This window comes from Diabrotica virgifera, chromosome 7 (genome assembly GCF_917563875.1).
Source record: "Diabrotica virgifera virgifera chromosome 7, PGI_DIABVI_V3a".
NCBI classification, from domain to species: Eukaryota; Metazoa; Arthropoda; class Insecta; order Coleoptera; family Chrysomelidae; genus Diabrotica; species Diabrotica virgifera.
Window position 1 is genome coordinate 178,865,849 of NC_065449.1, and position 15,568 is coordinate 178,881,416.

General features: G+C 33.2%; 1 protein-coding gene across 3 annotated transcripts in view; it reads left to right on the top strand.

Annotated features, from left to right (window-relative positions):
• Positions 1-15,568, top strand: part of LOC126887867 (rho guanine nucleotide exchange factor 10) — a 414,596-nt gene that overhangs the window by 88,984 nt on the left and 310,044 nt on the right. Inside the window, exon 1 of one of the 3 annotated variants that reach the window (XM_050655765.1) lies at positions 9,201-9,493. The exons of 1 other annotated variant lie outside the window; for it this stretch is intronic. In XM_050655765.1, the coding sequence (XP_050511722.1) occupies positions 9,454-9,493 (40 nt within the window). In that variant the 5' untranslated portion in view covers positions 9,201-9,453. Of the gene's footprint in view, positions 1-9,200; positions 9,494-15,568 lie in introns of those variants that run through there. One more of the 3 variants, XM_050655767.1, reaches the window with a different exon arrangement.

Consider the following 15,568-nt stretch of genomic DNA (forward strand, 5'->3'; position numbering starts at 1 on the left):
CAAGCCCTGACACAATAAGAATAACAGCACGGATAATGTGTTTTTTTCTCATGGATGAAATAATAAAAACATAAGAACAAAAAAAGAATACCAAATGGGAGAAAAACAACTTAAAACAATCGGCTATGCAGACGACGGAATACTAATCTCATTATGCCGCACCAATTTAATATAACCGATAGAAAATTTAACATGTTAATTTCCCCAAAAAGACTAAAATCTAGTAAGGTGTAAATTAGAGCTGGAGATTCAGATAAATAGACCAAGTCGTTTAAATATCTAGGCATCACATTATCTAGCCACGGAAAGCTCGAAACACAAGTGGGAGATCAGGTGAATAAAGCAAACAGAGCTGCATGTTGCCTGAAAGAAACAATATGGAGAAATGAAAATATCGGAAAAGCAGTGAAAGGCAGAATTTACTTAACAGTCATCAGACCAATAATGACATACGCGCCACGTATGTCATTACGATTTGATACAGAGAGGACTAAAAGAATGCTAGAAACAGCAGATATGAAAACACTTAGAAAAATCGATGGTAAGACACTATGGGAAAGAGCTAGAAGTGCAGATATACGACGGAGATGCAAGGTAGACAACATTAATAATTGGGTGAAAAACAGACGAGTAGAATGGAACGACCATATAAGCCGAATGACAACAAAGAGAGTAGTAAGGACGGCGAGAGACGGTTCCCCAATAGGAAGACGATCAGTGGGAAGACCACGAAAACGATGGAATGACAACTTACTGGAGGCACATTGAAAAACAGACAGAGTCATGCCTACACAAAAAGAAGAAGAAGACAATGTGTTTTGCAACAGGAGGGTATGCTTGCCCAGTTGAAAATCGATCAGACCACATAAAACAAGTTGATGTAACCTTGAATCCGGTATGCAGATGTAAATACAAATACAAATAGAAATTTCGCCATTATGTAGTCTCAGTTGTTTCTGCATTTATGATTATGTTTTGTATTGTTAGTTCTTTGGATCATTAATTTATTGACTTAGTCTGATTATTTCCTCCCAAGGCATCTTTGTAAATGTTTGCTACATCCAGAGAACTAAAGGGCATAGATACTTCTATTCAGTTCACCTTCATTATCTTCATCATCATCAATCAGCCCTGATTTGTCCATTGCTGAACATAGGCCTCCTCCAGATATTTGCATCTTCTTCTGTTTTGCGCCTCTGCTATCTTATTGGTCACAATTCTTTTGAGCTCGTCGGTCCATCCATTCAGATCACCTTAGGGAATCATTTATCTTGTACATTATCTCTTTTGGTTTTGTTGGTAATCAAAAAATGGATTAGATGGTTTGTCAAAACTTTATCAGGTTCTTTAAAGTTGTTACATTGACAGACAGTAAGGGTGTATGACGCTAAAGTGGTCTATTAATGTTTGGGATTAATCTCAATAATTGCATCCTATAATATGATATATTTTAGGTAGACTGAAAAGTGGAATGTTTAACATGAACAATTTTCTTGAGTGTTTATCGTAATCTAACTAGCGATAATTGCCAGTAGAGAAAGGATATAATCTTCTGTATAGGCATATATTTATTTTTAGAAGGTATGCATTACGCATACCATGTTTAAACCTAAATGCAGGTGCAGTGTGGCCTGCACCGATCTTCACGGCCACCATAATAACGTGTGCGTCTCCAGCCGGCTAGGCGGCAGCCGCGATCGTATACTCAAATACTCAAATGCCCAACCAAACCAATACTTGCAACTCCGGACAACTCATTTTATTTTAGGGGTCCTGACTACAAGCGTTTATAGCCGATGCCAGCTCCCAGCTGTAAGCGGTACGATTGGATTATTATTAATTAAGTGATATATTTAAAATCAATGGGAAAATCCCAGTAGCTGGCTGTATACCATAGTTAAAAAAACCATACAGAAGTAAAAACTTCCTTTGTATAATGGTATAAAAAAGTTTTATTAAAAAACATTAAAAGTCCTCCAAAAGGATTTGCAAAACGTTTTCAATCTGGATCAGATCATCCTCAGTGCGTTCTGCTTAGTACAAGAAACTAGCAACTTTTTGAAAAGGTTAATCGAGAATTATGGTTTACATAATAATTATATCGTATTTATAGCGACTCCAAGTCTTTTGTTGGTCTGTGTCCATTGAACTGGCAAGAACCACAAGTTCTTATCGAGCGGGGAACCATGTTGCCCTTTGAGCACTCCTAACACATTTCACCTTGTAACATCGACTTGGAGTCGCTATAAATACAATATAATTATTATGTAAACCATAATTCTCGATGTAACCTTTTTCAAAAAGTTGCTAGTTTCTTGTACTAAGCAGAACGCACTGAGGATGATCTGATCCAGATTGAAAACGTTTTGCAAATCCTTTTGGAGGACTTTTAATGTTTTTTAATGAAACTTTTTTATACCATTATACAAAGGAAGTTTTTACTTCTGTATGGTTTTTTTTTGATATATTTAAGACATATTATAATAGTCCAGAGAAATAAGGATTTTCTCAGGACACTCAAAGATCCAGGTAGCTGACTACTTTTTTAGTTATTGTAGATCTATAGGAAGAAAACCTAGCTGTTTCCTGCCTAGAGTTCGCGTTGGTTTTTTTTAATTATTAACAATTTAGTGCAAAAAACGCGATTTTTTCGATTTTTTGCACCCCATTAAAAAGCTAAATTGTTGACATAAATTACAAAATTTGATTTTTTAGAACATTAAAAAAGCTTCAAAATGCCGATTTTTGAATGTTAAAAAGTCAATTTGTTGCTTCGCAAATTGCAAAATAAATGAAAATCGTTTTTTGTTAATAACTTTTACTAAATTTAACCTAGAATTTTAGGGTTTCATCCAAAGTTGGGTATTTTGGTACTTAACAAACCCTCAGAATTTTAGACCGATCCATTAATTAGTAGACAAGGCGAAAACGGCGGGTCCGTTGGGAAAAATACTCCCATGAGATTTTTTTGCATAATCACATTCGTGAGACATCCCAGAATAAGGTTCAAGAAATCGCCCACGTGAAAAGTGGTTCAATTTTTTTTTAACAATTTTTTTTAATCAAGTTGCAAAAATCAATATTTTTGGCTCGGACAAATTGTTGTTAGGTTTTTTGGACCATTCTGGACAAAAAAGGTCTCTTATAATTGTTCTCTAAAGTTGATCTTTTCGAGTTATAAGCAATTTAAAATTTGAAAAACGCGAAAATGACCCTTTTTAAGACTTAATAACTCGGTTAAAAATTATTATTATTATGAAAGTTAAAAAGAGACTAAATCAAAATTTAAAGCCTCCGCTACATGATCCTGAAGAAATCTGTGTTATAAATTTATTACTAAGCTGTTATTTTTAATTAATAACAATGGGCGGTTATAAGATAACAGCTTAGTAATGAAATAATGACAAAAATTTCTTCAAGATCTTGAGGGGGGCATTAAACTTTGATTTAGTCACTTTGTGACTTTCATAATAATAACTTTTAATCGAGTTATTAAGCCTTGAAAATCGCCATTTTTCGTTGTTTTTCAATTTTAAATTGCTTATAACTCGAAAACGATCAACTTTAGAGAAAAATTATAAGAGACCCTTTTTATCCAGAATAGTCCAAAAAATCTACAAAAAAATTGTCCGGGCCAAAAATGTTGATTTTTGCAATTTGATGAAAAATGCAATGAAAAAAATTGTTAAAAAAATTTGGACCACTTTTCACGTGGGCCACTTCTTGAACCTTATTCTGGGATGTCTCACGAATGTGATTATGCAAAAAAATCTCAGGGGAATATTTTTCCCAACGAACCCGCCGTTTTCGCCTTATCTATAGTTTAAAAGTTATTATATTTGTTTATCCCAGAGACCTTTATTTTCCAATAACATAAGACAGAAAATAAGGAACATAGGCAATTCTGAGTATGCCAAATGAAAGTAGAAGAGTGGTGTTATCAAAATGTATTAAAAAAAGATAAAAAAATTAATTAATATAACTAAAAATCCTAATGCCAAATTTTTGAAATTTTGTAGTTTATAAACATTTAGAATAACTTTAAAAATATTATCCGTAGAAACAATATTTTTATGTATTCGAAAAGCTAGTATTTTACCACTAATTTTCAAATAAAGAAATTTAGCCTGAACCATTTGGGACAAAGTTAGCATGTGTTTTTTTTTAATTCACAGCTAATTTGTTTATAATAATTAAGGAATCTCATTAATGCCATTTGAAAGAATGGTATTTGTATTATTTGTTAAAAGATTTGCACAAACATTGTACCTTCACAGCACCCTCTACGATTTTTCAAAAATGTAGTTCAAACGGTTACTAGGGGGAACCTACAAATCCACTGAGTTAAAATACCGAAAAAGCAATTTCAAGCTAATACAATTTTCTGTGTCTCTGGATCAATTCAATGGATTTTGATCTTTCTTTTTTTAATTTGTATGTAATTTCTACGTACATTACAAATATGCAATTTGTTTTTAAATTTATTAATTAATAAACCGTCTAATTTGTTTAAACAATTCTTGAAAAAATATTTTTTTACAAAAATCTATTTTTTTAATCATAGTATCATTAATGATCATAGAAAAAGTTAAAGTACACTTTAATAAATAAATTATTTTAATTAGATAATTATTTATTTAAGGAAATTTATTTATAACAGTATACCTTAACTTTTTTTATGATTAATAACGATAGAATGATTATAAACATGGATTTTTGGAAAAAAAATTATTTTTCCAAAAATTGTTACAACAAATTAGACTGTTTATTAATTAATAAATGTCTAGACAAATTGCATATTTGTAATCTACAGAAAAATTACATACAAATTAAAAAAAAGGTCCAAATATATTCAGTAGATACCGAGATATGGTGTATTCCACGAATATACGACTGTTTTGGATTATCGCGACAACTAATATAATTTGTAATTTACTTTCGTCCTTCATATTTTGCACAGTAAAATATTCGTTGTCGCGATAATACAAGAGGGTCGTATATTCGTGGAATGGGGTATATAGAAAATTATAGTAGTTTTAAGTTGCCTTTTTTAGTTTTTGAACTCGTGCATTTGTCGACTCCCAGCTCCCCCTTCGCTTACCATGACTAGTCACCAATTGAACTACATTTTTAAAAATTCGTGTAAAATACCAGCATTTTGAATATGTAAAATGATTTTTTCTACGGACAATATTTTTAAAGTTATTCTAAATTTTTATAAACTACAAAAATTCAAAAATTTGGCATTAGGATTTTTGACTATATTAGATAATTTGTTTATCTTTGTTTAGCACATTTTGATAGTATCACTTTTCTAATTTCATTTGTCATACGCAGAATTGTCCTATCTTCATTATTTTCTGTCTTATGTAATTTAAAATAAACGTCTCTGGGATAAAAAATAAGAGTAACTTTTAAACTAATTAATGGATCGGTCTCAAATTTTAAGGGTTCGTTAAGTACCCCAATACCCAACTTTGGGTGAAACACTACAGTTCTAAGGTAGTTTTAGTAAAAGTTACAAATAACGATTTTCACTTATTTTGCAGTTTGCGTAGCAACAAATTAACTTTTTAACTTAAAAAAATAGGCATTTTGAAGATTTTTCATTTTCAATGTTAAAAAACGGACGCAAACTCTAGGCAGGAAACAGGTAGGTTTTCTTGCTATAGGTCTACAATAACTAAAAAAGTAGTCAGCTACCTGGATATTTGAGTGTCCCGAACATAATCTATTTCTAGCTTATTTCCCTGGAGTATAATTTCTTCTAAAATATATGCGAACAATGGGCGCTTTGGGCGCCTTTCGAACAAGTCCAATACTACGAAGATTGCCCAATACTAGTGAGTCAGGGCAAACTCCTGATCCCATATAGAAAATATTTTTTAAGTTTGTCGTTTGCTTGTAAAATTCTATCCTCTCCAGATAAACCATTTTACCATAATGTTCATAACGATCGTTTCAGCCACTACTTTTCATCTCACCCTTAATGCGTTCTGCCTTTGTATGAACGAATTAGCCTATTATTTCATAAAATATAGCATAACATTCCCGACAATATACCACCTTACCGAAAACCCCCTCTTCATGAACTGTAAATAAACCACCACTGATGACTGATCTATCAAAACTTAATAAACATGGATCCCCTTCTTCTTTTTTAAATGCCGTCTCCTGAAGAGTTCTATGGAATTGCATTTAAACCAGTCCCTTAAATTTTTCGACCAGGACACTCTCCTTCTTTATATACTCCTTCGCTTCCTCCTTTTATATTTCCCTGTATTCCCAGTTTATATCGCTGTCCCCTCATTTCGTGGCCCAGATATTGTAACTTTCTTATTTTTATTGTGTTTGTTATTTCGTATTCTTTATCCATTTCTCATAATACTTCCGTGTTAGTTTTCTTCTGTGTCCATGCTATTCAAAGCACGCCTGTAACACCACATTTCAAAGGACTGAAGCTTATTTATTTGTTCTTGCTTCAATGTCCAGCTTTCAAGTCCATATTGCAGTATCGAAAACACGTAGCATCTCAGACCTCTTACCCTCAGTTCTAATCCAAGGCCTTTGTTGCAGAAAATTGTCTTCATTTTTACAAACGCATTTCTTGCTATTTCTATCCTAGCCCTTATTTCTGTTGTTTGATCATTATTGTCTGAAATCCAGGTTCCTAGGTATTTGTATTTATTAACCCTTTTATGTATGTTTGTATATTTGTTTTCTTTGTTATTATCATGTTATTATCATATTCTTTTTTATATGGATATTTTTCACAGAAACTGTTTGTTTTGTTTAGCAGTAATTGGAGTTGTTCAGCAGAGCTTACCATAATCACGGTGTCATCTGCATATCTTATGTTGTTAATAGATCTTCCGTTAATTATTATTCCTTTACTTTGAGATCGTAATGGTTCTCCAAAAATGGCTTCACTATATAGATTAAAGAGTAATGGAGATATACTACATCCCTGCCTAACTCATCTCTTGACTTCAATTTCTAGACTCGGTTCGTTATCTATTACAATTTGTTCTCTTTGATTCCTGTAAAGGTTTGTCATTATAATTCCCTTAATTCCCATAATTCCCTTTTGTCTATGTTTTTGCCATTAGAATTTGGACTAATTTTTCATGTCTTACTTTGTCAAATGCTTCTCAAAATCAATGTAACGATGCATATCCATGCATCTTCGAGCTAACACATTAAAAGCAAATAACGCATCTCTGGTTCCTAGTCCGTTTCTGAACCCAAATTCTTCTTCTTTAAGTACCGTGCCCAAATTTTTAGGCGTGGGTAGCTTCCATAACAATTTGCCGATATCGTTCTCGATCTTGTGCGGCATGTAACAATTGATCTGCTGATAAGCCAGTCCATTGACGAAGGTTTCGGAGCCATGAATATTTCTTCCGACCAATTCCTCTTTTTCCGTCGATCTTTCCATTGAGTATTAACTGCAGCATCCTGTATCTGCTACCTCTCATTATATGGCCCAGATATTCAAGTTTTCTCTTTTTTATCATCGTGGTTAAATCACCTTCGCCTTGACCCACTCTGTTTAAGACTCGCATTTAAAAATGCGTTGAACCCAAGATATTCTGAGCATTCTACGATACGACCACATCTCAAAGGCTTCTAATTTGTTCATCATGTTAACCTTCATGATCCAGGATTCACATCCATATAGTAATACAGGATACACATAACATTTTAGGAACTTGATTCTTAGTTGTAAGTTCAGCTGAGAGTTGCTCAGAATAGATCTAAGTTTCATAAATGCTCCTCTTGCAATTTCTATACGAGTTTTAATTTCTTCATCCAGATTTAGTGTCTCGTTTATCCAACATCCTAGGTATTTAAAATGGTTAACTTTTGTTATTGGTTCACCACTGACAATTAGTTGCATAGGGCCGACGTCTTGTTTACTAACCACAAGTAACTTTGTCTTTGTTGCATTTATGTTAAGTCCGTTATTGGAGCATTCTCTAGTGACTCGATCTATAAGGGATTGAAGATCTTCGATATTTTCAGCCATTATCGCGGTGTCGTCTGCATATCTGATGTTGTTAATAGTTTCTCCCCCGATTCGAACTCCACATTGTCCTTCCAAGGCTTTATTAAAAATTATTTCTGAGTATACGTTAAACAAAGTTGGGGATAACACACAACCCTGTCTGACACCTCTTTGAACGCAAATTTTGTCTGTTTCTTTGCCGTCTACCAGAATAGAAGCTTCTTGATTCCAATATAGATGTTGTAAAAGTCTCAGATCTTTATCATCTATTCCAATCATTTGACTTTAGTCAATTTATAACCCAAATTGACTATCAACTATTCCTTCTTCCAGTTTTTTATTTATACGACGATGTAATATTTTCAAGAATAATTTGAGAATGTGACTCTTATTAATGATCTTGTTCTGTATTCATTGCAATCTTTAACGTTTTAGGGATAGCGCAGAAGGTGGAGAGTAACCATTGTTTCGGTATTTGTCCTGTTTTGTACACTGTGTTAAATAAGTCTACTAAAATGGCTAAGGTTTGCTAAGTACTGCTTTACCATTTTTGCTGTTTTTTAATGCCATTTTAATTTCCTCTTTTAATAACTTTAAAACCATATCCTCTTCTACTTCTATTTCCATCTGCTCTGTTCTATTGTCTTTGAATAGTCATTGATGTATTATGTCCATCTCTTTAATTTGTCGTTAATTGCATTCAACACAAATTTCCCATTTGTATCTTTCACTATTCCCGGTTTGCTAGTTCTATTGTTGTGAGTTAATTTTTTAATTTTTTTATGTGTGTTAAAACTATCAGTGGCAAAATATGGCCCTTGATATGCTTATTTTGACATGTTTATACTCTTGTGGTTGCATTTTATCCACTTTAAAACGCAATTATGCATTTTCACCGATTTTTCTATAGTAGACTTTTTTCCTGACATCATATTGAACACATTGCAAAAAGTCTTAAGTCTCTAGGGCTGGGCTGTATTCTGTATTTAAAAATCGATTTTTTATGATGTTTTTAGTGCTAAATGCCCTGGTTTATCTGCTATAAACGCTTGTAGTGAGGACCCCAAAAATAAAATGAGTTGCCCGGAGATGCAAGTCAAACCAACAGAGCAGCCCAACAGTCCAACAGTCAACAGCGGACACAAAAACATAGCAGGGAGATTCAGGCGGCGACATCGTCCTCGCGCCGGGTGCGATTCGGCTGAACAGACAGAATTCGACGACAGTCATTCGAGTATCTCGCAGGAGATAGCAGCAGGAAAGTGATTAGACAAGAAACGCGGTCTTCAGACGAGTTTCAATCGCATGGGGCGAGAGTTTTCGAACTGTCAGTTGAGTTTCGGTAGTGTTTTTTAATTGTGCGTGTATGTGACTTGTGGAATAAAAACAGTGAAACATAAGTTTTAAAAGGACGAGTTTTACTTGTGGACTTTCAATTTATTTATATGCAATCCTTTTTTGTTAGGAAACCAAGTCCAGCAGTTCGTAAGTACTACTAATATAGTCAATTTTTAGTATTAATCTTTTAAACGTCATAATAATACATACATATTAACTTATTTTATTTTTAGAAATATATATTATCCTTAAGGGGGTAGGTGCAAAATCCTTGTCCAATGCTATTTAAATGCATTCATTTTTTTTAATCCTGAGAAAATTAATAGGTATTTTTGAAAACTTTAAACGCAGAATGAAAGATTACATTATTACTTACCAAGGGCCGAAAGTCCCCTAAAAACTTCTATAATGTTTATTTTAAGTTACAGGTGTGAAAAAAGAGAAAATTTCGTGTGATTTTTAATTTTAAACATTTTATTAAAAAGAAACTTTTTGTTTATTCTAAGGGACTTTCGGCCCTCGGTAATAATGTACTCCTTCATTCTGCGTTTAAATTTTTCAAATTAGTTTTCTCAGGATTCGAGAAAAAAATGAATGCATTTAATTAGCATAAGACCAAGATTTTGCGCCTTAATCAGAAATTAAAAAATAATTTTTTCAGTGCCCATTAAAAAGTTCAGCAATAAAAAAGTTAAATTATCTACAGATTCAGATCTTCTCAATTAAATTGTCCAATTTGAAAAATTAAAAACTTTTTTTTAAACAGATATTTCAGATAGGTGGTGTATTTATAATTCCAAATATGGTTTATTAAAAAAAATGTTTGATCAGATGCCTCAAGGAAATGATTGTAATTACGAATTATTCTATTTTGTGCAAATGTTCCTGTTCCCTTTTATTTACACACTACACTCAATGTTAAGGTTCTATCCTATTTGTTATTATTTTTCTGCTGTTATTCGGTTAAGAAACTACCAATAAATTTTGTCTGTATGTATTTTATTCCAATAATTCAGACGTTTAGTGCATATTAATTTCCACTTTTGTTTTACTTTTACTGTCGCTACCAAAAAATTAGTTTTTGTTTTGTAAAACCAGAAAATTAAAGATTCTTTAATTATTAGATGTACCTAAACACAGTGTGCCACTGACCGGTGTATTTTTTATGTATTCTAGTCCAATAATATCGGCCTACCCTCAAAAATTAATTTAAAGGTTTTCTTAAAGCGGGTTTTCAAATAGGTTATGAACGTTTTGTCGAAGATAATAATTATTTATACTTTTTCTCTTACTTTTTTTGTAATAATAATCTGTCTTCCTTACGGGATATACCAATACCAAAAGCTACTTATGAATCAATATTGAATATTCTTGTCACCTGTTGTTTTTGCCCATTCGTCAAATGTTATTAACATCACCAATAAAAATATTCGAAATATACAAAGCTAGTTAATTAGTAGCTAAGCACAAATTAAACTAGAATAAAACATAACATCAGAATTTGTCATAACAAAAAGACTAAAACAAGTATGTTGTCAGTCACCAGCATTTTTAAAATACGCTTGGAAAGATCACTACCTACTTGGAAAAAGGAATGCCAAAACATGGGCATACTTTTGAATTAAATGACGGGACCACGTTATACACATTGTCATTGCAGACGATCAAATTATTTTAGTACAGAATATAGACGATATAATTGTGATACGCAAGATGGTAAAAAAAGATAATTTTTGGGGCCTAGACGTCAATTTGGGGCCTGGACATTATGATTAGAATCGTCGCAAATTTGTATTGGGGCCAGGCTGCATGTGTTAGGGTTGGGAATCAGTGCTCTGAAGAAGTAAAAATCAAGCGTGGAGTTCAACAAGGCTGTATATTGTCCACACTGTTGTTTAATCTTTACGCTGAAACAATCTTAAATGAAGTGTTGGAAAACGCAAAAGAGGGCATCATTAATAGCGTGCTTATGAACAATATCAGATACGCAGATGACACCTTGTTAGTGACAGGATCAATTGAACATCTTCAAGCGTTATTGAACCAAATGGTGGTGATCTGTGCGATATATGGACTCAAACTCAACGCAAGAAAAATTAAGTTTATGGTTATTAGTAAACAGGCAACCGTAAATAATAACTACTATAACGTAACAATTGGTAATTACTCAATTGAACGCGTAAATTATCTTGTATATCTAGGTACTCACATTAATAGTAGCTGGAACCCTAGTACAGAAATAAAAATTAGAATTGCCAAAGCAAGAACAAGTTTTATGAAATTTAAGAAAAAACTTCGCATAACAATGGTTCTATGTTATATTTTCCCAGTAATACTTTACGGGGTTGAAGCATGGACCCTGGCAATCGCTTTTGAAGAACCTAGAGGCATTTGAGATGTGGGTCTACCGCCGTAGGTTTTGCAACGTTTGAATAAAAGTTGTGAAGTAGTGAACACGGTTAAAGTTGTTTTGATAAAGAGTTGGGCGTCACCCAGAAAAATATGACATACTTCACCTTGTCATGCAAGGTAAAATAATGGGAAAAAGAAGTGTGGGCCGCCGTACAACTGATTGGCTTAAAAACCTACGCCAATGGTTTGGGAAAACTAGCACTGAACTATTTCGTGCGGCTGTAAATGTGACAATGATTGCTAAAATGCCTGGGCAACATGAGAGCCAACGATCGACAAACGGTCTCGGCACCTTAAGAACAAGAAGATGGTAAAACGCAGTATGTGTGAACTGGAAGAGCACAACAAGATTTACAACTAGCAAACATTAGTCAGAAAATTAAACATGGATCTGTGTACAAATTCCTGGGGATGTAAATATTAAAAGATGGAACACTCGAAGAAGCAATATTAAATGAGAAATTAATATGAAAGATAGGAAAGCAATATCAATGTTAAATGGAATGTTATAAGATAGATCAATAAACAATGAGAATAAAAGTCGAATCTACAAGACTACTTTTAAATTTGTAAAGTGAACTATTTGTAAAGAGCATAATCATAGACAGAAAAGAAACTAAAGCCACAAAGGACTACTGGAGACGAACAGCGGGAAACTCAAGACGACAAAGGACCAACACTCAGTCATGGAGGTAAAATATGATGTCACAGACGAAATAATATGAACCAAACAATTAATATGGACAGACATGTACAAAGAATCCCCAATCACAGAATTCCAAAGAAAGTATTAGAATGGGATCCAAAAGGAGCGAAGATATTGACAAAGAAAGAAGAGAGTGGCCTGAAAGATGACATGTGTAAAGTCAAATACATTTTTAAACCAAAATGTTTAGCAAAACAAATATTTTGTTCCAATTTGTACAAATGCAAAATAAGGTCAAATTTCTAGGTATAAACTTTCCGAAATGAAAAGAAAAAGTTAATTTCGAAAAAAACGTCAACCGATTTAATTAAAGCTCTTTTCGCTTGTTTACAGCTACAACTTTTTGTTGAATTGCCTTAGTTCTCGTTGTAACTGATTGTCCAGGGAACTTTAAATGTAAAAGCGAAAGTTTAGAAGTTTTCTTAGCAACTCTCGGCGGTCAGTGACTTCCGGATTTCCGGAACCAATTTCCAACACTACGAAGTTTCTAATTTAATAATCCCCAACGGGGACATTTTAAATATTGAGGAAATGGCTACTTCCGCTATTTGATGAGTTTTCCTGCGAAGAAATTCGATTGTGGCTCATCTCCTGCCTCGGCAATATTAAAAGCCTCGAGTTGTCTTGTTTCCTTCGTGTTTATTCAGATCTACATTGCAAATTTGTTTTGTTTATCTGGTAGTTTACTTTATAAATTTTGATTAAATAACATTATTTTGTGAACTTTGATATTTCCAAAGTTTGTAGAAAAATAAAACACCTGTTCGCAACAAGATAAATCAATACTGTACAATATAGGTCAAATTGAGATTTCGGTAATGATTAGGGCTATCGAATGTTTATTCATCATTATTTGTTATTTCTCTCGGGAGTCTGGATATCTCTTCTTCTTTTTCTTTTACTTCTTGGAGACCTTTCGATCTGTTTAATTCTGAGGCTGCCTCTGGTTAATTTCCTGGAAGGTAGATTGCCAACTATCCCTCCATCTTTTAGGTGGTCTTCCGGGGGGTCTTGAACCGAGCGGCTTGTTTTCTAGGGCAATTTTTGGGAGTATATTCTCATCCATTCGTCTTACATGGTTGTACCACATCCTCTTGCGTTGCTTTCCTCATCTTACAATATCTTGAATTTTGCATTGCTCTCTGATGTCTGTATATCTCACTCTGTCCCTTCTTGTTGCAACTATAGTATAGTAGCGGAACTATTTAACTATAGTCTACACAAAACCATCGTACACCAATAGGTATTTCAATTATTGTTCAAATCACAATATAAACATAAAAAAATCAGATAATCTAAAAAGAATGAGAAATAAATACATTATAACAGCACATAAAACAACCAACACACAAATCTATTATTTCCCAAATCAAACTAAACAATACACAGTTATCCAACAACCAAATATAAAAAATAATTCTAAAAATGTATAAACATTTTCAAAATCTTTCAAAAACTCAAAAATAATTCTTATTACAACCACTTGTGGCTTAATGCCATTTAGAAATAAATTATCTATCTTAACGCCTTCTGAAAATGAACGAAGCAGACATATTGATCGTGATTTCTGATTCCTAAACATGCTTGTGTGAACACATTAAAAGCAAAAGATACTTTTCTCGTACCCAGTTCTTATTTGAATAATAAATTGTTGTTATCTATATCTTTTTCCCTCTTTTGTGTAGGGCCCCGTGTATTATTTTCCGGAATATCTTGAGCTTGTGGCTTGTTAAAGATAATTTTTTTACTGGAAACATCTGTCGCATGAGTTTTTGATAGTGTTACGAAGGTTGATAGAAAACATTCCTGAGGGATTACTTTTGTCACATAGATCCTGTTAAATATGTTGCAGGGTTTTATCGTTAATGGTCTTAGTTGTCTCAGTGGGTAACTCATCTGGGCCAATTTTTTTTTCCATTATTTGCATTTTTAATCGCTTGTTCCAATTCTGCCTTTATAATGCCACGTCCGCATTGGTAAGTTTTTCGTGCGTATTGAACTAATGGTTCGTCGCAAGAATTTGCGTCGCAAATTTTTACCAGTGAGGACGCGGTGCTCAAATCATTAGGTCTTCGCTCAAAAACCGACAACCGATGGAGCGTGTGCGTCGAAAATTCTTGCGTCCGATTTATGCCACGAATACGTCCACACTAGTACAATTTACCTCGAGCACGCAAATATTTGCGACGAACATCTGGTTGGACGCAAATTTTTACCAGTGAGGACGCGGCATTTGTTCGGCCCTGTTTGTTCTTGTAGTTTGTCTCTTATCTCAGTGTCGTTGTCAAATACAGTAAGGTCTCTTTTTATGCGGATTTTTTTAATGCGATTTTGAAGTTATGCGGTTTGTACTTCATCCAAAAATTTCTATTTTTAATAACTAATATAATTAATATTAACGATTCGCATCCATATGTCATTAATCTGAGGGTTTGCAATTCTAGTATTCCCCTTGTTCCATGATGTAGCATGTAGCTATTACATCAATCGTGAGTTTCGCATTGAGAGGTATAACCTGTAATTCTTTTGAAATTAAATTTAAATGTTTAAGTATTTAAGAGTTTAAATGTTGCTGATTTCAAGTTGCAGTATAATAAACAGCACATTTTGATTTCTGAATTGAAACATTTAAAGTGTCATAAAGTTTTATGTTTCATTAGAAGAGGTTTTTGCAATTTCAATATCGTTAGTCTGCGTTTTTAATTCCTTCTTTAAGATTTTATTTGGCCTATTTTAGAAAAATAACATCAAACACATACAATTTTTGGTACAGAAACGTCCACCATTTTATGTGATTTTAGAAAACTACGGAACGTATCCCTACTTTTTCGATAAAACGAGACCTTACTGATATGTATCTTATATCCCTCTATCGTTGTTTTGTTTAGTATTCTTTCCATAATCTTACCGTTTTAAGTTTATTCTTGATGTTTGCGTTTGAAAAAGGTTCCGTAACAATCATGTCATTAATTATATCATTCATATTATATCTACAAGGAGAGAATATACAAGCAAGAATCACAAAATCAACAAAAGCTCTTAAATCCAGCTTTCACCAAACAGATCGGAAGGTTACATGACATTGTGATAATGTTAATGAGGAT